Source organism: Poecilia reticulata, chromosome 18, assembly GCF_904066995.2.
Source record: "Poecilia reticulata chromosome 18, P_reticulata-male-v2, whole genome shotgun sequence".
Classification (NCBI taxonomy): Eukaryota; Metazoa; Chordata; class Actinopteri; order Cyprinodontiformes; family Poeciliidae; genus Poecilia; species Poecilia reticulata.
Genome location: NC_088847.1, coordinates 7177208 through 7202105, shown reverse-complemented (window position 1 = coordinate 7202105; position 24898 = coordinate 7177208). Strand labels below are relative to the sequence as shown.

General features: G+C 38.2%; 2 protein-coding genes across 2 annotated transcripts; both read left to right on the top strand.

The window, feature by feature from the left end:
* The first annotated feature begins 791 nt into the window (after positions 1–791).
* ltb4r2a (leukotriene B4 receptor 2a) lies at positions 792–10524 on the top strand. The gene is made up of 5 exons (XM_008435167.2): positions 792–991; positions 5149–5700; positions 5793–5993; positions 6071–6114; positions 6453–10524. Exons 1-5 carry the CDS (start codon positions 974–976, stop codon positions 6748–6750), a joined length of 1113 nt encoding a protein of 370 aa, XP_008433389.1. The 5' UTR covers positions 792–973; the 3' UTR covers positions 6751–10524.
* Positions 10525–12897: 2373 nt separating this feature from the next.
* ltb4r (leukotriene B4 receptor) lies at positions 12898–20997 on the top strand. The gene is made up of 4 exons (XM_008435168.3): positions 12898–13427; positions 14359–14900; positions 17605–17878; positions 19083–20997. Exons 2-4 carry the CDS (start codon positions 14404–14406, stop codon positions 19467–19469), a joined length of 1158 nt encoding a protein of 385 aa, XP_008433390.2. The 5' UTR covers positions 12898–13427; positions 14359–14403; the 3' UTR covers positions 19470–20997.
* Positions 20998–24898: the final 3901 nt, after the last annotated feature.

The window sequence follows — 24898 nt, the reverse complement described above, 5'->3', positions numbered from 1 at the left end:
TATGAGAAAGATAATGTGTGAAAAAATCTGAGCTCCTCTACCTTCTCCCAGTGCTAACTAGAGAAATACGCAGCTCAGTCAGAAACAACCAATAAGAGCCAGGAGGAGGGTCTTATCCCTCTCAATCACGCTTGTATAGGTGCTGCTCACACCCTCTCACTTGCTTTCTTTTATGCTGCAGCTTCTTTCCATCAAAAGTCTGCCATGAATGCTATGGCTAGTTAGCGTAGAAACCCATGACGACAGATAAGTTTTCCTGAAACTGTAAGTTGTTTGTCTGCCATTAGCAATGCTAGTAGCCTGTACACAAAGTTGATGGACAGCACTAAGACCCGCCTCCTGGCTCTGATTGGTTTTGATAGGAGCAATTCTGCAGACGGCAATAGTAACACTGAGGAGGTGAAGGAGCTTGATCTTTTCACAGATTATCTGTCTCAAACTGAACAGATATGTAAAATAAGCATTTTATTTATTTTTTATATTGCTATTAAAGTTACATACCCCAGTTTAAGTACACAGAGCATGATGGAAGTGTTTCGGGACTGGGGCAAGGGTCCTCTATTTTTTGGAAATCAAAACATGGTCACCCTGATGCTGTCACATCTAAACCTTAGATGTAAGAACCGGTGGAACCGTGAGAGTATCAGGTTTCATGATCCAAATGACAGGAGGGATTCCAGGTAACTGTTAAATCACGGCTTCGAACAGTTAACTGGAGAAATATGTTCACATGCATGTATAAACATTATCTAACTGTCAAGGCAGACAGAAGCAGCCCAGGTTACTACGGACACACCCATCCTCTGTTAAAACGTGTCGAAGCAAGAAGAGCAAACCTATGGCGTGAGACACGGGGAGAAAAGAACGGAGAGGACGTGGGTGGGTTGGAAAGCGTGGGCAAAGGGAAAGGTAAAAAGGAGAGGAGGAAAAGTGTCCCACCTGAAGGGGAACCAGTCGTGCTTCACCTGTACTCATGGAGTCCTCTCACTCGGTGAGTTTACGTCCGTTTTTCTTGAGTTTTCACGTGTGATAAGAATCTGAGGTGTGCTCAGGTTGCTCGAGCGCACACGAACTCTGTTATACTACGGACTATGAATGCTGTAATACTTTTAAATAAATGTCAAAGTTCATTTTTGATTGCGCAACAATTTGGTATTTGATGCTTTATGAAGAACTTATAAAAAAAAAGAAAAAGAAAAAGAAACAAATCGAAACAAATCCTGTCCAGCTAAATCTGTGTTGCTATGTTCTGCACGTGAGGTGTAGTTTCAGGTAAGGGTAGTTTTTTTTTCCTCCATAGGTGCAGCAGCTGTCATTCTGAAGGCATGTCTTTGTGTCACATTGTACACAAACACACCTTCTGAGTCATTCGGGTCGCAATCTTTGGTCGGAATTGTTTGTACAACTGATGGCGGGGAAACGACAAGGAGCAGCAAGTGTGCTTTAGGGTTGACAGGAATAGAAGCGGGACGGATAACTGCGACAGAGCCAGGTTTCACTCAACAGACTTTCTGTTGTCACTCGTCACGTGAAACTTTACTTTAACTCCGAAAAATCCTATTTGAACGTGTGCATGCTGCAGGGACTTGTGTTAAAAGTTGAAAATGAATTGCAATAAATCTCTCTCGGGCGCATTTGCATCTCTGAATGCACTTGAAATGCACTCGTCTGTCTTTAAAACCAACAACACAGTGATTTGATCCCACGATCATTTGTGACAATGGAGATTTATCAGAAAATCAACGAAGCCGGAGATTTTGGTTAGAACTGGCAGAAAAAAAAAAAACTGCTGGTGGAGCTTGAGTGATGGAAATGATAGAGAAAGTAAAAACCTGATGCAGGAACTTTTGCAGGTAGACAGAATGACTTTATCCTAAAGAAAGACTCCAATGCTGGCTAAAATCCCCCTCAAAGACCTTGAGGGGGATTTATATACATACATATATTTCTTTTGACTTGTAAATTCCAATCAGTGTTGGCCTAAGTTGGAGTTTTAGAAGATTTAGCTCAGAAAAAAAGAAGTGAGACCAAGTAGTTGCACATCCAAATCACCAAAAGAATCACTGGATGAGTTGTTTAAAAAAAAAAGGGTTCCGGAATTCCCTAATTAGTGGTTACAACTATGTTTAATTAAAAAATAATTAAAAATATTTTAAAAATCTGTGTGCTCACGTGAAGAGCGCGGTAAGATCTGATTGATTTGAAGAACTTCTGGAAATATTGTCAAGTCTGGATGTGGCATGTACCAGACCGAGTGCTGAGAATGAATCAAAGTTGGTTTTTCCCCCGCCTTTAACATATTTACTTGTTCTAGTTGAATTTTAAAAATATAAAGCGGTTTTTTATTTTTCTAATCAGCTGCACGTTTTTTTTTTTAAATCTGAGTATGGTAGTTTTCTGCCGTATATTTCTTATGCTGCAATTAAGTTTTTATTATTATTATTATTATTAAATTTTTTGTTTTTAATTTACATTTTGTGCAAGTCTGCACTATTCCAGCACTTTGCTGCTGATCAACGGTGAAGGATTATTCTATTCTGTTCTACATATTGTTTTTTTCCTGCACTTTGTCAAAAAAGACTTCATACATTTGCATGACATCCCTAAATGAATAAGAATAAGAATGAAGACATGGTATTGTGACGATAGTATTATGACTCTGAAAATATAATCAACTCATGACTTAATTTTTGTAATTTTATTGCTTTAAATTTTCTTAGCGTGGCCATAACACTCAGTCGTAGTTTGCTGCCTGTCTCTGCCCTGAAGACTGTTCTTCAGCAAATTCCCAGTAAATCACTGCAGGTTGAGTTTTTTCAGACTGAGTTGACTTATGGCCAAATGTGACTGCTGATCTAAGTGTAACCATTAGTGCTTTGCACATGCATGTCGGATTGAGAAACAGCAGCTCCTGAGTCAACAAGTCGGCTGGAAAACTTGTCAATTGACATGAAATGTAAAATGAAATGTAAAATCTCAACAGAAGTGAAAACTAAAAGGCAGTCAGTGAGTCTGGTTACTCGAAAACAATAAATATGGAGATTATGGAACTAATTACGATGGAAAGAAGCTCTTAGGCTCTTAGGCTGCTCTAACAGGTTATTCCTGTTTTATATGAAGAAGTGTATAACTTATCTAAAGCGGTCTCATTAAATAACTGTTCATTTTAAGCCACAGGTTTTATCTGCTCATATGGCAGCTTTCTACTATTGGAGTTTCTATTTGCTTTTTATGCTTGAACATCAGATTTCAGTCACATGAGGAAAATGGATATTTGCTGAGGTATACAGCTTCCAAAAGTATTCATACCCTTTACACAATACAACCACAAACATAAATATATTTCATTGGAATTTAAAGTGAAAGACCGATACAAGTGTGAAGTGGAGAGAAAAATATGCAAGATTCAAAATGTTATTTACAAAAAAAAAAAAAACACTGAAAAGTGTGGTGTGGAAAAGTGTTCAAGCCCCTTTTCTCTAGTTGCCTTCAGAAGTTGCTTGACGACTGCTACAAATCTAGCTGCTCTGTGACGCCTCAGAGTTTGAGAGAATATTGGGAAGCAAATGGCATCATGGAGACCAAGGAACAAACCAGACAGGTCAGGGAGAAAGATGTGGATACGTTTAAAGCAGGTTTGGGCTATAAAAAGATTTCCCGAGGTTTGAACAGAGCTCTGTTCAGACCATCGTCCAGAGACGGAAAGAGTGCAGCCTGACAGTAAACCGACCAAGACAAGGCCGTCCAGCTAAACTTCCAGGCTGAACAAGGAAATCCCTGATCAGACATGCAGCCAAGAGGGTCACGGTGACTCTGGACCAGATCCAGAGATCCAGAGCTCTTTGGAAATTCACAGCAAATCTGTGAACAGATTTCAGAACAGATTTCCTGTGAATCTGTTCACAGGAAAACTATTAGACATGCGCTGCACAAATGTGGTCTATATGGAAGAGTGGCTAGAAGAAAACCAAGATGGTCGGTGCTGATGGGAAGATGAATGGAGCCAAATACAGGGCAATCATGGAAGAATACCAATTTGAGTCTGTTTAAAACAAAACATAATCATGTGTAAGAATGGCCCAGCCAAAGTCCAGACCTAAACCTAATTGAGAATCGGTAGCAAGATCTGAAAACTGCTGTTTACAAACGCTCTTCATGCAATCTGACTGAGCCTGAGCTGCTTAGCAAAGAAGAATGAACAAAAATTTCAGTCACTGGGCGTGCAAACTAGACAAAAACTGAAAGAGTTGAAGCTGGAATTGAAGCAAAAGGTGGTTTAACAGATTACTGACTCAGGCAGGCTGAACACTTTTACACACCACTGTTTTCAGTTTCTTATTTGTAAAACGTCTTTAGAATCATGTATAACTTTCTTTCCACTTCACAGTTGTATCAGGGCCTCTCACATACAATTCCAGAGAAACATATTCACGTTTGTGGTTTTAATGTGAGAAAATATGGAAAGTTCAAAAGGTATGAATACTTTTGCAAGCCACTGTAACTAACTTTATTGTTGCAGTTTGTAAATAAGCCAATCATTTAGCTACTTTATTCTTGTCAGAATGCATGCAGCAGTGTAGTGTCCTCTACAACTTAATCTCATGAACGTAGGAAAATCAGCCTGAACAGTTCCACAGAACATGCATCATTAGAAGATCTCAAAATTATGCAGAGGTGCTCTTTTCCATTTTTGCAGGATGAGATATTGTCATATTCCACGGTGTTGCTTCATATTTTTAAGGACGTAGAAAGTTTTGCCCCATCAGGCATGCAAATAAAAAACCTTGTTGTAAATCATCTCTCCAGTCCCGAAAGCAGCTGTTGCTAAGCGGTGCGCTCTGCTCATGTCTGGTCTCGTCGTTCAGGAATTAAGAGTCCCGGTTAAAACCCGTCACACTTGTGCCGCTCTAATACGCGTCAGCGCAAGCAGTTCATACCTGTGAATCTCACACCCACACCAGGAAAAACATTGAGGTCCTGTTCTTCTATCAGGCAATCTTGAAAAGGTGTTTGTTTTAGAACGACACTATAGAATTAAAGAACCTTCCCACTCTTGCGGTTGCTAATTTGTGGTTCTTTTTTTATGGGAAAGGAATAAATGCAACAACGCTGAATACAAATTACTCTCCAATGCTTCCTCTTTACCAGGGAATGCAGATGCCCCCCAATAGCAGCAGCTGTATCATCAATGATAGCATTGTAAGTACGCCAGCTGCCACAGTGACGGGCACGCTCATCCTCTCTGCCGTGTTTCTGCTGGGATTTCCCGGAAACCTCTTCGTCATCTGGAGCATCCTGGCGCGGGCCCGAAAGCAATCCGTCACGACCCTTCTCATCCTCAACCTAGCCATTGCGGACGGCTCCCTGATGGCTCTCACCCCGTTCTTCATCGCCTACCTGGCTATGATGGACTGGAAAATGGGGACTGTGATGTGCAAGGTTCTGTTCTACCTCTGCTTGGCTAACATGTACGCCTCCATCCACCTGATCATGCTGATGAGCATTTACAGGTTGGTGTCGGTGGTGTGGCCCCAGCGCATCAGCGTGATCACCGGCAAGAGGACGATCATGCGAGTGCTGGCGGTCATGTGGTTGCTCGTCATGGTCGCCTCAATTCCTGCGCTGATCTATCGAGATGCGAGGCTTAATAAAGATAGGAATAAAACGGTTTGTGATTCATTCCACGACAAAGACCCAGATGTAAGTTTGGACAATCCCTTCTTTCTTGTTAGTTCTCTGGACACATATGAACTTTCTCTAATTCTTCCCTTCTTTTGCTCCCTGTATCCCAGGCGGTTCTGCAGTACATGCTGGAGATTGTGTTGGGCTTCGTGGTACCTTACGGAGTCATTTTAGTCAGTTACATTTGCATCCTGCGCCGGATTCGGCAGACCAAATTCCGCCGCCGGATCCGCAGCGAAAAGCTCATTCTGGCCATCGTGGTGACCTTCTGCGTGTTTTGGTTACCCTACCACATCATCAACATGGTGCAAGTACGTCACGTTTCTTCTGAGTTCATTTTTGAGTCAGCAGATTGTTAGTCATCATGTCGTTTTTGTATTCCCCTCAGGTTGCATCGGCTTTGCTTCCAGAATGTTCACCAAAAAGAGAGTTGTAAGTGATTCCCCGTCCGCAAACGCACTCAGCTTAGAATAAAAAGGAAAAAACAACTCAAACAAGCACTGAGCTATCTTCCTCCAACGTTAAATTAACACTTTTTGGTACCAATGAATGGTCTGAGGACAGAGACAGAAACTGACTGGCTTAAAGAGCGGCTCTCACTAACTGAAACTCCAGTCCTTTGGTTCAGGGTATTGAGCCATTAAAAATATTCAGATTGTTTGACAAAATTACAGAGAGCAACAAGTGCCGTATAGAAGCCTGGTTGTCAGTTTTATAATAATTTGTTCTTTCCCAACTCTCACTCGTCTGTTTATGTCTTGTCTGACAAGGTTGGAGAGAATATGGAAGAAATTCCGTGCCGTTACCTCCACCATCGCCTTCATCAGCAGCTGTGCCAACCCGGTGCTCTACTTCTTCGCAGGAAAGTCTTACATCAGACGGGAGGGTCTGGCGTTCATGGCTCGCTTGTTTGAGGGCACGGGCTTGGACTCCACCAGGAAGAGCCGAATGAACAGCCAGAACAGCCGGGACAAGGACAAAGACGCGGAAGTCGTGCTGCAAGACAAAGACGTAGACTCGTCCACAAACTCAAACTCTATCATCAAATCAACAAAAATGGCAAAATAGAAGTGAACATCCTCTCCGGTCTGTAAATCTTTCTTCCGTCCAATCGTAAAAAAAAATAAAAAAAGGTTTTACAAAGACTTAAGACTCTACACCACCAAGTAAGACTCATCGGATCGCCGAAGAGGTACTCTTGGATACATTTGCAGACAAAAGCCTGTTAAAATGGTGATGCTACATGTATTTAGTTTTTTTATTCATATGTTTATTGATATTTTTGCATATGGAACAAAGGTGTTTACAAATTCCAGGGTGTTAGAATGCTGGCATAAACAAACTGTTTACACCATTGACTTTAAGATGCATGTTTTCAAGAACAAAGAACACCTCCAATAGTAAAACAGTGAAATAAAACTAATAGTAAAAACACACAAAAAAAACAAACAAAAAAGGAAAGCTGGGTACGTGGGGTTACATTTCTACATTGAAGCAACAAACTCAATAAATGGTTGCCATTTAGGGTAGAATTTGTTCAAGTTTCCAGTTTTTGTATATCTAATTTTCTCAACTTTCAAAAAGGACATGACCTCATTTATCCAGATTGTGCTGGATGGAGCTCTAGTTGATTTCCAGTTACAGAGAAGGTGGCGCCTAGCGATCACAGAGGTAAAAGCTATCACTTCCAACTCTCTTACGGAGTACTGACTATATTGCTCTGGGAGACCAAAGATACAAGTATGAGCTGAAATATCAATAGTTCTCGAAAGTACAACACACATGGTGTGAAAGTAAATTTGCCAGAAATTTGTGAGGCCCAGCATGTGAAAAACATATGTGCAAGATTGCAGGGCGAGCTTCCACAGTGGTTGCAAATATCTACCACATTTGGGTAGATCTGTGCCAACCTAGTTTTTGAATAATGACATCTGAATACTACTTTGAACTGTATCAAGTTCAGGCTGGCACATATAGAAGTTTTGTGAATGGCTGTCAGGGCAGCCTCCCACCAATGATCATCAAAAACCAGCCCCAGTTCACGCTCCCAAGCTCCCTTAGTGTTCGTAGTTAAAAATACTTCATATGATTGAATCGAGTTATAAATCTTTCAAATGACAGACCTTTGCAGGGGGTTGAGTTGTATAAGTTCACCCCATGGCTGCTCAGGTGGCCGGTGAGGGAAGTTGGAAAATAAGGATTTTGCACAGGCCCTTATCTGGAAGTATCTAAACAAATGGGAGGGTGGGAGATTGAATTCAGAAGCCAAATCACTAAAAGAGCAAAACAACCCTTCCCTATATAAATCCTTGAAACATTTTAGTCCCTTATCCTTCCATAAGGAGAAGGTCAGGTCAGTAAGAGCAGGTGCGAACACTGGGTTTTTTAAAAGTGGGGTCAAGACTATGGGGTCTGTAAATTTAAACTGTTTCCTAAACTGAAACCATATTCTCAAGGTATCTACAACTATGAGGTTATTGGTTTGGCCAGAAGGATTCACAGAGGTTGGACTTGTAAGCAAAGCCAAAAGTGAGGCTGAGGGACATGAATGTGCTTCTAGTTGACATCAGGGTATATCAACTGGATTAGACCAGAAAGCAATTTTAGTTATGTTAGCTGCCCAGTAATAAAACTCAAAATTGGGTAGGCAGAGACCACCATAAAACTTACAATTCTGAAGTATTTTTTGTCTTACTCTGGGTGTTTTGCCATTCCACAAAAAATGACAGCCGAATCTAGTAATTAAAAAAAACTTCTTGGTAAAAATACAGGTAGACATGTAAAAAGAAAAATACATTTTGGCAGAATGTTCATTTTAACAGTACTTATTCTCCCAAACACTGAGAGTGGGAGAGACCCCCATTTTTGAAAGTCTTTTTTAATGTCCACCAAGAGTGGGAGAAAATTTTCAGAGTACAGAGACTTAAAAGATCTGGTTATGCTGACCCCAAGATACTGAAAACCTAAAGGGCACAACTTAAAAGGAACATCAGATTGGGAGAGCTGCAGGGCTAGATGGTAAACAGGATAACATTTACTCTTGGCGACATTAACTTTATACCCTGAGAACTGGCCGAATCTGTGAAAGAACTATGCTACATGTATATAGAAATAATTGAAAATAGGCTTTACACCCATATGGAAGATCAGACAAAATGAGGATCACAGCCAGGGATGCTTAGACTTCTCAGAGGTCTAGTTCAAGTCCTCTAACTTTGTACATTCTGAATAGTAGCTAAGTTTCCACATGCTTTTCAATGCATTACTTGCTATTAACTTGCTTGCTGATGTCTTTCCCCTGGGACACTGTCTTTTATTATCTTTGCACAATAGCATTTTTAGGCATCATTGAACTACATGTGAATTTTTACAGCACAACAAATAATTCCACCTTTGTGTAAAACAAAAACTATTGTGTGCTTTATAATATCGAAACATTGAAAGAGAGTACTGGTTTCACTTTAGCGTCCTTCTCGTGTTTGCACTATATTGCTGTTCCTATCATGATTGTGCATTTCCCTCTCCAGGACTAAAATGTTTAGTTTCACAATACCTGCCACTAGATGTCACAGTTTTCCACCTGCTGAACCTTTATTTCATTTTATTATTTTTTTTACATCTAATTGTTTTCTGGCAATTTGAGAGAGAGAAAAAAAGAGCAATCAGTCTTGTATGGCAAAAACTAAAACACAAGACTAAATTGTCTCCTCACCTACTATGTTCAAGAATGCTGTTATTTTTTTCTTCACATACCACATCCAAAGTAGAGTTTTATAGAAGTGAAATGTGGATTTTACTTTCAAAAACTTGTCAGAAGATGTGATTTTGAATTTATGTCTGTATGGAACAGGGGTATACAATACATCTCGTAAATGGACAAAGCAACATTTTTACTATTATGCATCCTCATAATTTTTTTTTCAATGACTTCTGTACTATTCTACAGAATATACTACTCACAACTAGATATGTTGAATTTTGTGCAGTATTTTTTCCCCCGTCATCATCAAAACTAAACGGCACACATAAAACACAAAACACAAAATGTATGAGTTGTCTGTAATAATGAGCAGTGTATATCTCAAAATCCTCGAAATTTGAATGTCAGGAATCAATTTTCAACATCACTGGCAAATTTTTGAAATATAGAGATATTTTGGGAGCAGATATATTGACGCCAAATAGATAAAAGATTAAATAACCATTCAGACATTAACATTTTGTGTTGGTCATATGGCTTCTGTTCTCCAAAAATGCTTCGACATTAGACAATAAAAAATAAGACCACAAAAGTGATCTGTCATGGCTATTGTGACGTTAGCAGCACTTCCTGTGAATCCATGTATTGGCCATCCGGTGAAACTTTGTGATTTCTACCATGGATGCTCAGTCTATTTTGTGCTTTGCCGTAACTTCATAACTCATGGTGCCAGTTCCTCATTCCTTCTAACAAACTGCTAAATCTTTTGGACGTCCACCAATTGCTTCCATTCAATAATCTGTTGTTTTATAACATCGTCACTTGCGTATAGAATGTCAGTCAACATAAACTACATTTCTGAACGAAGAGTCGTTCTCTATAAAACTAGCAATCCTTTTATTTTTCTAGGCATTGCAAACAAACATGTGGCATTAATGAACATCTGTGAATTTAATTGATTTCTTTATCATTTTTTCCTAGAAAATGTCTTTCAAATTCTCACAGCTTTCACTGTTTTTTAGCTATGCACTACAGCTTTAGCCAAAGTGTGTTTGTTGTACATAAGATTGTACTTTGCTTTTGCACAATTTTGTGAAAAAATTAAAATAGAAAAAAAAAATGCAATAAAAATGTGAAGCATATATATATTTAGTCCCTGGTATTCATTTAAATGGAAACGATCTGCAGCTGTGCTAGTGGTGTATGGTTTTGTCTTGAATATTTACAGGCAGCACCACACAAGATCTGATTCTACTGCGTTGAATACACCAACAGAGTTACATGTCATCGTGAAACCGTGATAAAGTAATTCTTGCTTACAGACAATGGCGTCATGACTTCTCATTTTGACGATGCTCTCATTGACATGAATGTACTTGCCTTTTAGGAATGATCAGCAAGTGTCGTGGTGTTTTCAGGTCATCAGCTACAGTAAAGAAATGAACAGTGGAAATGCTCATGGAGATGTTAGAAATGCACCAAAGTCACTGAAAAACTGTACCGAGTCATGGATTTCCATCTAGAGAAATATTTCCCTGAAACTGATCTCCAGAACATGTTTTTTTTATTCTTATTATTTGTGTTGCAATACACCGACATCCTTCATGTTCCAAAGTATTTTTGCAATGTAGTTGAGCCACAGCCAGAAATCTCCTTTGGCAATCTTTTTTATTTCCTTATTTCCTTGTGAGCTATCTAGCTAGATATCAATATAGCTGGATGTCCAGATAGCTGATATCGAGCTGTCTTGAAATCCAACAAGATAGCTAGCTGGCAAATATCAAGATAGATATATTAGGCTCTGTGAGAAGTGGAAGCAGAACACAGTTGAACATTTTTGGCATTATTCATGTGTAAACCATCACTTGTGTTCACAAAAACCTTGAAGCGGTGCTCTTCGCTGGGACCCGTCTCCATATATGGCAGCCTACGGCTATGGAATGTGAGGATGTCGCACATTTCTCAGTAGGTCAGTCCAAACACGAAACTTCTTAACATAGATGTGTTAATGAGTAATGATGATGGTTTGACAATGGTAATTTTTTTCTGGTGATATTTTAAAAACATTTAGACTGCTGTCAGTTTTGAATTAAATAATTATCTGGTCATATGGGAGGGTAGAGTGAATGACAACCCTACGACTTTAACCACTTAGCTCTCTGTTAACAAAACAAATATTAGTAATTTTATTTGATTAATTTTATTCTTTTTTTTTCCTATTGTGAATCAGTGCTGGTTTCAAATATTTAAACATTCTGTGTTGCATTATGTTTCTTTTATTTCTTTTCTGATTTTGGGGTAGCTAAAAAGACATAGAGTAAAGAAATCAAGAGGAACACATACATACATAGCAAATGGTCTGTGGCAGGAAGTTTACTGTGAAGGCCCTGGCCACTCTTGGTTCAAACCAGGTTTTGCCGTCGCTAAACTTCTTGGCCCAGTTTCACCTCACTTACTGTAAACCCCCCACCCCCAAGAGTCGTGATTCCGTTTGAGCTGACCTGAGTGCTTTTCTGCTGAATTTTACCTAGCAGTATGTAGCCTACAACTCGCTCGATATTCTGTAGACCAATTACTACTGGAATTTAATTACTGGTGAACAATAACATGAGCTCGATGTTATCCAACGACGTGTTGTAAAGTAAATGAAGTTACACACAGGTTTGCATGTGTCTGATAACGACAATCCCCACTTATTTCGGAGGCGGCACTTTCGTCAATGCTAACGCAGCTAGAGCTGGGGTACATTGGGGCCAGAGCGACTGTAGTTCGGCGGTTTAGCGTTAATAACTATTTCATTTATGTAAAAAAAAAAGAGAAAGAAAGCTAAACCAAAAGTTATGACAAAGTAAAGGGTGTAAAACAGTGTTTGTATGAACTGTGACAAGCATTCTTGGACTTTAACGTGACAGAAATCCTCTTCACTCTCGGCCCAGTTTGACAAGAAGTTGGTTGTAGCAGGTGAGATATTGTCTATTGCCTTTCAAAGAAAAACAACAAAAACAAAAAAACAGTTAAGACCAAACCAGTTTTACAACACATACAACACGTTTGAGGGCGTGCGCAAATTTAAAAGCCTAATGCCATTTAAGTTGAACCGAAACGATCTTTACTGAGTTAACACTCTTAATTTGGTAGTAGGAAGAATTATTTTCCAATTAATATATGCATTTGACTTGTCTAAAAAAATTACTTTCAGCGGTTTTTTAAAAAAAAAAAAACAACTGAGCAGTTTCTGGCAGAAAAGTAGATCATATGATGACACAATTGACGCCGATGCTTATGAAACTGAATACATCCTGTCCATCGGCTTGACACAGATGTGGAAAGAAGAAGGTGCCGTAAAAAAAAAAAAAAAAAAAAAAAAAAAAGGTGTGTTGCAACAGCAAAAAAAAAAAACAAAAAAACTATGCTCCGTTATACAAACTCGTGTACGAACAAGAGTAAGTCAGTTACTGGAATATCCACTTCTGTCATTTATTTTTTCCCCCAAATGATGAAATCTCAAGCTGGTCATTCCCATTCTACCATAAACGGAGAACGCTAATGGTTTTTAGGCATGTTGAAGCATTCTTTTACTTTTATAGAATTCAACTATGGGGGATGGAGTGGGAAGTAACTTAAACCAGACTGGAATTAATTAATTAATTTTTTTTTTATTATGATTGCACTTTTTTCCTCTTTGCGTCATACAGGCACTGCTTCACAGAGACCTACTTCTTTCGCATGCCTACATTCTGGTGTTGTTGACACTATCGGGTATCAAGTGTATCTTCCTGCAAAAAGCCAAAATGTCACAGCAAAATGAAAAGAGGAGGAGGAGGAAGAGCAGGGACTACCTTGAAATCCACTTAGGTTTTCTCTTGTCTTTCTGTAGTCAATGGTTTTCCCCTCTCCGTCACGTGACCAACATTTCGCAATGCGCTTGGTTGGCTCATCACAGAAACGGTAGTCAGAGAGAGCAACAAAGTTCACGCAAGTTGGAGAATACGAAGAAATACAGTGGAGTAATGGTGGCGAATTGAATAGAGGAGATCATTTTCAGGTGAGTTTCATACTGTTGATACTTTGACCTTTCGGTTGAAATGCAGAGAATTATTTGATTAATATTGCCTTGTTTCATCAAGACTGAAGACTGTATCTTCAGTCTTGAAGATTTGAGAAAGGAATTAAAAATGTTGGGCTGTACAAGTTTGCTATTGTTATTCATTCAACATATAATATGGAGTTTTTTAAATGAAAGCTTTACCATGTGTGTTATTTTATTTTGTTCTATCCTATTTTATTTTATTGAACTTTTTGAACAACCTGTGATGTTTTGGTAGTGGGCTGGAATAATTTCATTGTTTCTTTTTTCTTTTTCTTAATTTCATTAATTTTAATGCCTTAAAGCAAACTGAGTGTTCCTGAATAGATTAAAAAGCGCATTGCTCAACTATTTCAACATTTACTGCACTACACAACACAAACTCTTACCAAATAGTTTAGTTTATTTTCTGTACCTTAAATAAGACAAAACTGACTTATGAGTAACTGTTAAGCAAGACATAGGAGATAAATATTGATTAAAAAAAAGATTAATATGCTTGTCTCCACTGGCAGATTATTTCACTTTGAACAAAACACATTCCCCATGTTATAAGTGAAATTATCTGCCAGTGGAAGTGGTTTGTTTTTCTACTCAATATTACCAAACCAAACCAATTTTATTTATAAAGCACTTTAAAACAACCACAGCTGAGACAAAGTGCTGTACATTAAAACACAACATAATAATAATAAAATAAAATAAAAAATTATACACAATTATTCACTTTTAATAATCTCCTATATCTTGCTAAAAAGTTACTTGTACGTTTTATTTCAAGAAATGTGCACTAGAAACTAGACAAAAAAAATACTTGGTAACATTCTGTGTTTTTGCAGTGAGGATAAACAGCATACCATGTTTCCTCCCCTTCCTCCCTTTCTGACAGGTTTGGCAGTTTCATGCTAGCTGAATCCAAATTCACATTCTTAAGATGAATTATTCTTTGGGATCCAGCATGAACACCACAACCGCCGTCCCCCTCTCGCCTCCTCCCAAAAACATCTCGGCTCACATTGGCATCGCCATCTTGACCCTGGCGTTCCTGCTGGGTTTCCCTGGTAACATGTTCGTCGTTTGGTCTGTGCTCTGCCGGGTGAAAAAGCGCTCGGTGACGTGCTTGTTGGTGCTGAACCTGGCCTTGGCCGACGGCTTCGTGCTGCTCAGCGCCCCACTGTTCATTCGGTTCCTGACGGCAGTACGAGGCTGGGAGTTTGGCTCGGCGGCGTGCAAGCTGGTGCATTACCTGTCGAGCGTGAACATGTACGTGTCCATCTACCTGATCTGTCTCATGAGCATGGACCGCTGGCTGGCCGTCACGAGGCCCTTCGTGTCTCAGAGGATGAGGACCAAGCGCTCCCTGCTGGTCCTCCTGTTTGGGGTCTGGGTGTTGGCTTTCCTCCTGTCACTGCCAATGCCGTTCTACCGCAGGTAAGACCAACACGGACAAATTCGTGGAAATATTTTCCAAGGGTTTAAGAAACTAATCAGACTTCCAAGTAGTTTAGTCTCTAAAATCCTAGAGACTAAATTACAAAAGGGTAGTTTAGTCTCTAGGGTCTCTAGAGTTTAGTCTCTAAACTAGTCTTTAGTCTCTGGAGACTAAACTAGGGTAACCCTAGAGACTAACTAAGCTAGAGACTAAACCCTGTTTTAGAAACAGGGTTTTAGGAAAGAGGGTTTTACAAACCTTCTTTCGGAACCTTGTTTTAGAAACCAATTGGAAACCCTCTTTTTGGGTTTTGGAAACCCTTGGAGACAGGGTTTCCAAGGGTTGATTAAAAAAACCTTGGTTGCATTTTGACAAAAAGCAATTAAGTCAATTGATTACTTTTTATCATGCATGTTTTCTTTGCAGGGGTATAGGAACTAGAATTTCCTTCAGGTTTAGACCTTTTATCCACGTTCATTGGGCAGGTTCACATACTCCACATGTGAACTTTAACCAACCAGTCCAGTGAATACATAGAGCTTAATGGGACATAGTGAATTGTATTGAGCTACAGCAAAGAACTAAGATTTGATGTGCAGTAGAAATGGAAATTATCACACCCCTGGGAGATTTATGCTTAGTATTTTCATTTTACCACCAGATTTTCTTTTGACTGACGGTATTATTAATATTTTTGGAGAGGCAAAGCCAGAGTTGTAATATCAATCTGAAGAAAATGTTGAGGGAGCTAAACATTAGGATGATGTCAACCTTAAAAACTTGGACTTCGTCATCAAAGACCAATGGTCAAAATGTAGTATGATAAATTTTATACAGATTGAATCAAAAAAAGTATTTTTACAACTTCAAATAACAGAAAAGGGAACAGTGACAATGACATGACTCAAAATTGCGCAATATTCCAACAAAAACAAAACAAAAAATATTGCATAATTTGCCCTACTTTTGTCTTTCAGACTTGAGTCAACAGCGCATGATCATTGGTCTTCTGTTGTAGAGTTAAGATTTTGTTTGAATTAAATGTTTTCTATGAATGAAAACTATTTAGTTTCATACAGTTATTTCATGACTCAAACAAATCTGTAGATTTCATTGTACTTTCACAAGCTTGGATGAACTTCTCCATTAGTTTTATTTTACTGGCCTAATTGTAAAAGTTTTTAATTTTCTCAACAAGTTGCATCACAAATTACCTCTGATTACCTTTGTTCACTTTCTTTGATGGAATAAGTCAAGAACTCTACAAAAATGGTTTCCACAGCCTGCTTATTTTTTTTTTTAGCTTTTGTTGACTTAAATGGAAAGCTCTTTCTTAGCTTGAGGCAAGTTCCCACATCAGGAACTTTTGCCAGGAAAAAAAGTTCCTGGTTAAAGCCCAGGATTAAGCCCAGTGCAGAAACAAAACTCCTCAGAAACCGGCCTTGGCAGCGAGGGAAAAATAATTGAGATCTGAATCTTTGGGGCGGAGCTTCCTGCATTTCTAATTAGTTGATTATTTTTGGCACCGTATTCCAACTTTATTCATTTACACTGCCTCACAGTTCTGATTTCGTTTTTTAATTTGAATCTTAAAGATGTCATGTTATTTTTGCTTCCAGCTTTTTGCATATGGGAAGGAAATGCAGTCATCTTCAATAAATTAGAACGTCGGTACCTCTTAAAAATAACTGTTTCAAGCAATTAATGAACATACTTTTTCTCTAAAGATACATTTCTGTATTACATTTTTTTATTAGCCTGATGTATCGTAATGTTAAATGTGTTTTTATTAGATGTAATCAGCAAATTATCACAATTAATACAACTTCAGTCTGAGTGCCTAATCTATACAATGTATTTCACTTAGTGAATTGAGTTAGGGAAATAAATGAACTTTCAAACCATATTTATTGAATATAACTCTAGATCCCCAATGTGTTTATATTTCGAGGCACAAGAAAAGTAACAAGTAAAAAATCTTAAGTCTTAAAGAGGTAAGGCAGGTTCATTTTTAGCTGCATGTTTTTGTTGCTTTATTAACCAGCTGTCAATGATAGATGTTTTTCTAGGTTTAGAAAGATTTCAATGCTTCATGAAATGTTTTTTGAAAACTTCTCATATAGTTTTGACTTCACAAAAAAAATTGGAGTCTACCCTTTGTGAAACAATCACTGATTATAGTATTTATCAACAGTGGCACAAGAATATAACCAGTAACTGAATGTTGCATCCAGTGTTTAATTGTTGTTATACTTCATACATAGCCTATGTATACGGTATCCAGACTCCTTTCTTCTACACTCCTACTGTATTTCAATACCTCTAATGTAAAGCAGAGGATTACATGCAACACAACAAACAGAAAGAAATGGCAATCTTTTTTATTTACTCAAGGTCTGTTACTTGTCTTGATTTTTTTTCTGAAGTCTGACTTTTTTGAAAAGTTTCTAAGGATTTTTTTTGACGTTGGCTCAACTTGCTGAATTTACCCATTTTCATCTGTTGCTTATTTTATTGCAAGTGACTTTAAAACTACCATTAATGACTTTGTTTGATGGCGTATGAATGCATTTTGTATTTGTAGTCTAATAATACTGAAAGTATTTAACAGTATTAAAGTATTCATTTCCACAAAGCCTGACTTTTATCATGTGGACAGTGATTTCATCTCTGCCTCATTTCTCTCTCCTGTCTTTTCTACAGTATTATAAAGAAGCATAAAAACAACATCACCGTGAACATTTGCATGCCTTATCACTGGGGGAGCGTGGGCCACCCGGTCTTCCAGTACCTGTTTGAGACCGTCATGGGCTGCTTGGTTCCCTTCTCACTCATCAGCACCTGCTACTCCTCCGTCATATGCAGACTGCAAAGTGCCAAGTTCCAGCGCAGAGGACAAGGCAGTCGTCTCATCCTGCTGATCATCATCACCTTTGCTATTTTCTGGCTTCCCTATCACACCGTCAACATTGTTGAGGTGATTCTGCTAATGCCATTGTTAGTAGTAGTATCTGAAACTTTGTATAACGTTTATTTCTGTTTAATTTTGGCTTTGAATGCTATATACATCCAAAACAAAAGAAATTTGATGTTGCATCATAGCCCTCTCTGACACACTGGAACTGGCCTCTGTCTCTGAACCTCCCAGCCCTTTCCAGCACTCCCCCCCTCAGGTTGTCATCACAACGATGCTCCTCCATGCCGTCCATTGATGCCATTTACAATCGTTCTTAGGAGCGTTGCAGTTTGTCTGATCAAAGCAGGTGTGCAGTTCCACCAGGTGTTTGCATATTCGCCTCCAGCCCAGTGGTGAATTTGGTGCCGCTAGTCTGGAGGAGATGGGTGGGGCATGAATATGCCTCCTACAGAGTTCCTCCCACAGAGTTCTCCTCTGTGAGAGGAGAACTCAACTGGGAGCTGAAACTCCTAGAGTCAAAGATAAGGTAATGACATTATGATGTGACATGAAGCTAAAAAAAGTTCCAACATACTCCAGCCGAACAGACGGTGGAGGGCCATTTGTTTTCACACACACCTTAAACACAACGCTGCAGACCATCTGGGGAAAAAGACCTCCTGCTTTATTTCAGCAGGGATTCCCCTCAATTTCCATCTTGTAGTCTTACTTCCACAGTAGGAGTTTAGTGAAGAACTATACAAATTTACTTAATTTCTCACCCTGTCAGATAAACATTCCTCAGAGGTATTGATGCCTTTTGTGGATACGAAATCCGGAGAGTGGAAGAGGACTACGTTAAAAAGGAATATCAACATTACTGTCTGAGCACATCATATAAAACACTTGGTGCAAAGCTCTATTGAGTGCAGGATGCCTCTCATCAAACACAATGACGCAATTTCCGTCTTGCGTCTATGTCAATGACAGACGATTTTGGCACTTCGGTTGAAGTAAGTGTGAGCCTTAACTATGCCCAGGATATTCTTCTTGGAGTTGCTATATAGGTCATTTTAATTTCACAGCCATCTGCTGATTGGCATTACAGAACCATTAACTGGAATTCTTCACGAACAATTTCCTAAATATGGAAGAAACACCGTCCGAAGTACTGTAGCTGAGGATGAAGACCCAAACTTCTTCATAGAAACCCACTTTTATAAAAATCCACATCCTCCTGTTGTCATGGATTATTTGAGAAATGTCTCTCTTCTCACTTCCTCAGGTGGCTTGTTTACTGAAGAACGAGAAGACGGGGAAAGGCTGCACTCCCAGCGCTCGGTCCACCGTCGTAGCCTTCGCCTACTTCAGCAGCGCAGTGAACCCTATCCTCTACGTGTTCGCCGGCAGCTCCCACATCCGCCAGGCCGGGCTCAGCTTCATGGGCCGGCTCTTCGAGGCCACCAACTCGGAGAGCAGGACCACGTCCACCATCGCCCGCAGCGGCCGCAGCGGCTCTTCGCCGGACGAGAGCTCCGTCCTGTACACGCTGTCGACCAAAATTGGGAAGCCTTTCAAAGGAAAGGGTAAGGAGAGAAGCAGCAGCTTGGCAGGCAAGGAAGCTAACGAGCCAGAGCTCAAAACTCTCGCCATGGTTGAACAGATAGACTAGCACTCGAGCCGTTTTATATATACTACAAAGAGGAAAGTAGCTTTAAAAAAAAAAAGCCTTCTGTTTTTGAGTTTTATTGTTTTTTGTTAAAACTGGGAAATATTACTGTGCCTGAAACAGCATAAGTTATAATCTATTTAAATCCTGTTATAAACATTAATGCTGTAGTGAAGTTTTTTGTGCATTAGCAACAGGATTTCATGTGAAATAGCGTTAATAGAGCAGCAGATTCAAACTTTGAATGTATATTTCTTTTTTTAATCATAATTGTGTACATAATAGTGAATTTACTTTTATTTAAAAAGAAAAACATTTTTGATATTAAACTATCATCCCAACACCTTATTGTATGTATTTATTATTGTAATTTGAACATCATAACTTTTCTGTTGTATATTCTTCCAATTCTTGAGTTGATCTTGCATATTTTTAAAGGGGAAAAAATGAAAAGCTACATGTTTTATTGATTTTAAACACATTTAAATAGTAATAATACTAATAAATCTGTCTTGATTTTTTTTATGGGTGACTCCGGATTTTTTTATACCTTACAATCTATTTACGCATCTACATTTGTAAGAGTCCAATTGATACACGATGTTCATACTGACGGATGTTCTGCAACACAAACAGAACATTGCACAAGAAACGTTTCGCCAATCATCCTTCCTGTAATCGTTTTGATGCATCGCTCTTCCCTCCGTTTCTCAATACAAGTGAAATGTTCGTTTTGCCTACACCTTGTGGTTAAACTCTGCTGAAGTTCAGAGCTGCTGTCAGATTGTGGTGGTGGACTCGTTGACATAGATGTAAAAATGGAGCAACTTCACAGGAAACATGAGTCATATTCGTGAAGCGGACTCAAAAACCCAACTCATTTCAAGTGTTGATTAAGTATTAAAGGTTAGAAATACATCTGACACAGAAAAATGAAGATAAAAATGATTTATGGTATCAGTCATGCTTGTTGATGACAGAGAAAGCAGGAATATTTTTGCTTCCGGGGGTTACCGGTTCAGACGTGAACCTTATCAGCTGACGATTGGAAACTTTTCCAAAGAAGACTTTTCAGCTTTTTTATTAGAAGGCTGCCTTTAGTTGTTTGTCAAAAATATCTCCATTTTCAATTTATTTCTGATTATGCTTTTAAGATTTTAAAATCATGTATTCTTTGTCTGTTAGGATCCTGAGTTGTTTTGATGTTTGTTTTTTCTGTATTCCTTAGTTTCCTTTTTATTAGACAGATGTTTCTTCTGTTTTATTTTAGTTCAATTCTTCCTTAGTGATTAGTGTACTACGTTTATTTTTTATGTTTAGCTATACTTTGTTTTTCTTCTTAGGTCTAGTTATTCTTTAGTTTTAGATTGATTTCTTAGTCCCTCGAATCTGTTTCTCTCCCCTCAAACCTGCAACTCATTTCTAATCAGCCGTCTGTTCATTGTTCAGTTACTCATTCTCAGTTCCTTCTTGCTGGATCCTCCTGTCTAATGCTGTTTTATCACATTAAACCTCATCATCTCCTTGTTGATTTCCTGTTTTGCTCCTGGATTCCTGTTTTTGTTCTACTCTGGCTCCCTGTGTTCCCTCTAGGTTTTTTTTTTATAGTTTTTTTTTTCATAATTTTTGGTCATTAAACATTCTTCGTCTTCAAGCTGCCTGCATTTTCTACATTTTGATCCTCCATCACAACATATATCATGACAGAGTATTTTGTGTTGGCTCTGTTACATAAAATCCTAATAAAATACATTAAAGTTTGTCGTTTGCTGTTGGGCTCTGGTGGCTCAGGTCTTAGGAGTTCAACCGGTGGGTTGCAGGTTCCAACCTGCAACCCAGGTTCCAACCTGCAATCCACCGGTTCACTAAGGACAGTCGCCATGTCCTTGGTCAAGACACTTCAGCCATTTTTCTGATTGTATGGCAGCCTTGCTTCTATTAGCCTCCCCCAGGGTAGGTGTGGCTTCAGTTTCCCACCATCAGCAATGAATGCACGTTGCGTAAAGCGCTTTGGAGTCACCGTACAAGTAGATGCCGTCTGCTATCTTTACCATCTGTGGTATTCGCACGGCAACACATCAAAAGGTTGTGCTGTGGTTGAAGAGATGTGAGCAGGAGATAATACGAATCAGCTGTTAGCCACCTCTAATTCAAAAATAAATTAAATCCGCCAAAACCAGGGAGTGTGTAAAGAGCGCTAAGTGGGGACAGGGTTTTGAAAGGTCGCCACGGATACACTGGCTTGAAGAGTTAATGGCCTGGCATGATTTGACGACATCATTTGGTTTTAGCTGCAGGGCAAACTGTCACGCAAGCTACAGACACAACAGATGAGATGATTGTGATACTGACTGCAAAGTACTCCTCCATTCCTTGCCCTATATTGCTCTGTGCTGTTATCAGTAGAAAACAATGACATTCTGTTTTCGAGTCTCTGTCTACAAAGTCTGGAAGACCAGATATTTCCTGCAGCCGTATGACTCGCCAAAAAAGAAGAATTTGTCAATTACTTTAATATCGTCCATGGCCTGATGAGTGAATCTCTTTCTTTTTTGCTAAAACATTTTTGGTATTAACTCATCAGCTGCAGGGAAACTGGGGTCTTATTAGTTGGATTAGTTTTGGGTGTATCTGTTCCTCTATTTAAACATCTTATCATAATAATAAAAGTCATACATATGATGCACTTCTTCTATGTAAATGTGCCATTTATATGTCTCTAAATACTAGTTTAGAGACATAAACTAGTATTATGTTTATGTATTGGATACATATAATTTTATTGTTGCGCAACCGTGAGCTTTTAATAGTAAATAGCTTTAAGCTAAGTCAGAAATTTGGCTCACTAATTCCCTCTCAGTTTTTATTGCATAAACTTGCACACTGATTCATCTAATACCAAATTAATTCATTTATTCAGAAAGAGCCAGTATATTAATACATCATAATGTGCATTGTATTATAAAAATAATTAATCACAGACAAACTCATAGCAGCCACTTCATGTTTTAGTGATTATCTTCTGATGTGTTGAGTCAGAGGTAATCTCATGAATCCTCGCTGGGCCATTTAGGAGTTCATAGCGAACAACAGGAATCTTTCATGTCATGTTATAGTTTGTAGAAGAAATAATGACAAGTTTTATGCAATTTATGCATAAAAGAAGAAATAAAACTATTGCTTCTGTGAGATGTAAGAGGGACAGTTGCATCCAGCAATGGTCTGACAAAGTTTAAGCAGACAAAAACATATCTCTCTATGTGTGAATGTGCCAGTTTCAAATAAAGTGTGGAAAGTTAATGGTGGAACAGTTAGGAAGAGAAAACCTTTTTTTTTGTTTGTTTGTTTTGGACGGTTGGTATGGAAAAGACTGAGCCAAAAAAAAAACAAAACAGCATGACCTAGTTTTTGAATTTACATCCAGTACCAAATACAAAGTTCTTTCCACTCATTTCAGAATTTCATTTGTAAACCATTTAAAGAAATGTATCCATCTCCCTTATACTTCACAATAGATATAAGGGAAAGTCATGAAAGTCGCAGTCGTTAACACTGTTGCAAGATCATGTAGTTCCTTGTTCTCTTTTGAGTTATTACCAAATAAACTGAACTGAAATCAAATTTCATATACACTCTATGTTTCTTAATGTTTCCCCCGTTAGTCAATTTTAAAAAGTTTTTTTTTTCTTTGTGACCGGTATAAAGATGCTTACAAGTTAGTTTTTTAACGTAGTATTTGGACTTCTGTAAACAATACCTGATCAAGAATTATTTCTAAGTCAAAATAGTATGGCTCCTAGTACAGCCATGGTAGTAAGTACACTTTGGTGAATAGTTATGTATTTACCAAACTTATTCAAATCTGAGCGCATCCACAAAGCCTCAGGGCTCAGATTCAAACGCGTTGTTAGAAAAGACGAAACGCATGAAAATACAGGAAATCGACAGATTTTACTGATAATGTCAAGAGAATTTAGAAAGGTGGTTTTTGAGTGACATACGTTCATATTTGCACGTCACTTTTCAATTTAACAATTGAGGAAATACTTTTTGACCCTTAAAAGTCAAAATAAATAAATCAATGAAAAATTCTGACCAAAATGCAGATCAGTTTCTGTCTGACATATGTTTTGAAAAGAAAAGACAAAGAAAAAAAAAGAATAAGAAGTGAATGGCCAGCATTTACATTATGTGAAGAATGAAAATGTTTTTTTTTTTTAAAGATCAACATATTGTTTTCAAGCCAGCAGACATCTACTAGTCACAACAGGACAGGACGCTGCTTAGCACAGTTCAATAAATAGGTCATAGCACACATGCAAAACAGTACAAACAAAAAAAAATCATAGTGGTTTGTCTGATCTCATTTAGCAGCATTCACAGGAAGTGGTTGGACTTTTAGAAAGCTTACTACACTAAAGTGATGATGTTCTTAGAATTTCCTTAGATTTTCACACTCAGGTATTTTTTTATGTTATAAGCTCTTATTTCAAAAAAAAAAAAAATTTGCCATCATATTGCATGCAATAATCCTAATATATTCCAGTATTGTTCATAGCTTAAACTTTTAACAATTTCCAAAATAGAAAACACTTGAGATTCTTGAAACTTTGCATTAGTTTTGAGACCGTTTCAGAAATTTCTATTTGAGTAAAATGTAACGATTTCATAAAAAGCGCTTGGTTCTGAAAATAAGTGGCTCAATGAATGAGAACATTTCTTTTTATTATTTCAGAAATTGAATAATTTTAGTCATTAAATTTCTGAATTGAATTAATATTCCAAAGATATGGTTCTCTTAGTTTACACAATTCTGGAATACAATGAGTGAGAACATAGTTTAGGTTGTTAGATATTTGGAATGTAGCATAAGATTATTTAAGGGTCCAGCAGACATTTAAAGAAACATTTTTTCCCCTTACTGTCGTCACTGCTGACTGTTATTTTCCTCAAGTGGCTTGAAAAATGTTTTCCATTCATGATTGTGGTTGTCATAATACAACCCACTTGTTTTCCTAAAGGGACAGCACCAACTGTCTCAGTTAGGGTGTCTTACAAATTTGTGACAAAGATCAAACCTTAGATGTACCAAATTATGCCAACAAGGCATAATATTATGACCACTTCATTGAGAAGTGAAACGAATAATACTTTTAATTTGTCCATTTTAGAATTATACAGTAAATTGGGCACTAATTGAACATTTCTGTCTTCTAAGCTGATGTGTTATAACAAGAAAAGGGTTTTAAGAACAGTCAAATTTTGATGCTGAATGACGTAGCATCTCCAAAGCTTAGGGTCTCGTAACACCTGTTAGCCGAAAGACTCGGTTTGATTGGGAACCAAAATTCCAACCTTTACATTTTCAGGTGTTGGGGTTCACTTTGTCAGACAATTCAAAACCTTTGAAAAACCTGTTCACCCCTCGCCTG

What these genes read in the sequence shown, in the direction of transcription:
- ltb4r2a (XM_008435167.2), top strand. An exon ending in TCCACGACAAAGACCCAGAT is followed by an intron (nt 5,701 to 5,792) that starts GTAAGTTTGGAC and finishes CCTGTATCCCAG; the next exon opens with GCGGTTCTGCAGTACATGCT. An exon ending in TGTTCACCAAAAAGAGAGTT is followed by an intron (nt 6,115 to 6,452) that starts GTAAGTGATTCC and finishes TTGTCTGACAAG; the next exon opens with GTTGGAGAGAATATGGAAGA.
- ltb4r (XM_008435168.3), top strand. Translation starts at nt 14,404, where the DNA reads ATGAATTATTCTTTGGGATCCAGCATGAACACCACAACCGCCGTCCCC. An exon ending in CCAATGCCGTTCTACCGCAG is followed by an intron (nt 14,901 to 17,604) that starts GTAAGACCAACA and finishes TCTTTTCTACAG; the next exon opens with TATTATAAAGAAGCATAAAA. An exon ending in ACACCGTCAACATTGTTGAG is followed by an intron (nt 17,879 to 19,082) that starts GTGATTCTGCTA and finishes TCACTTCCTCAG; the next exon opens with GTGGCTTGTTTACTGAAGAA.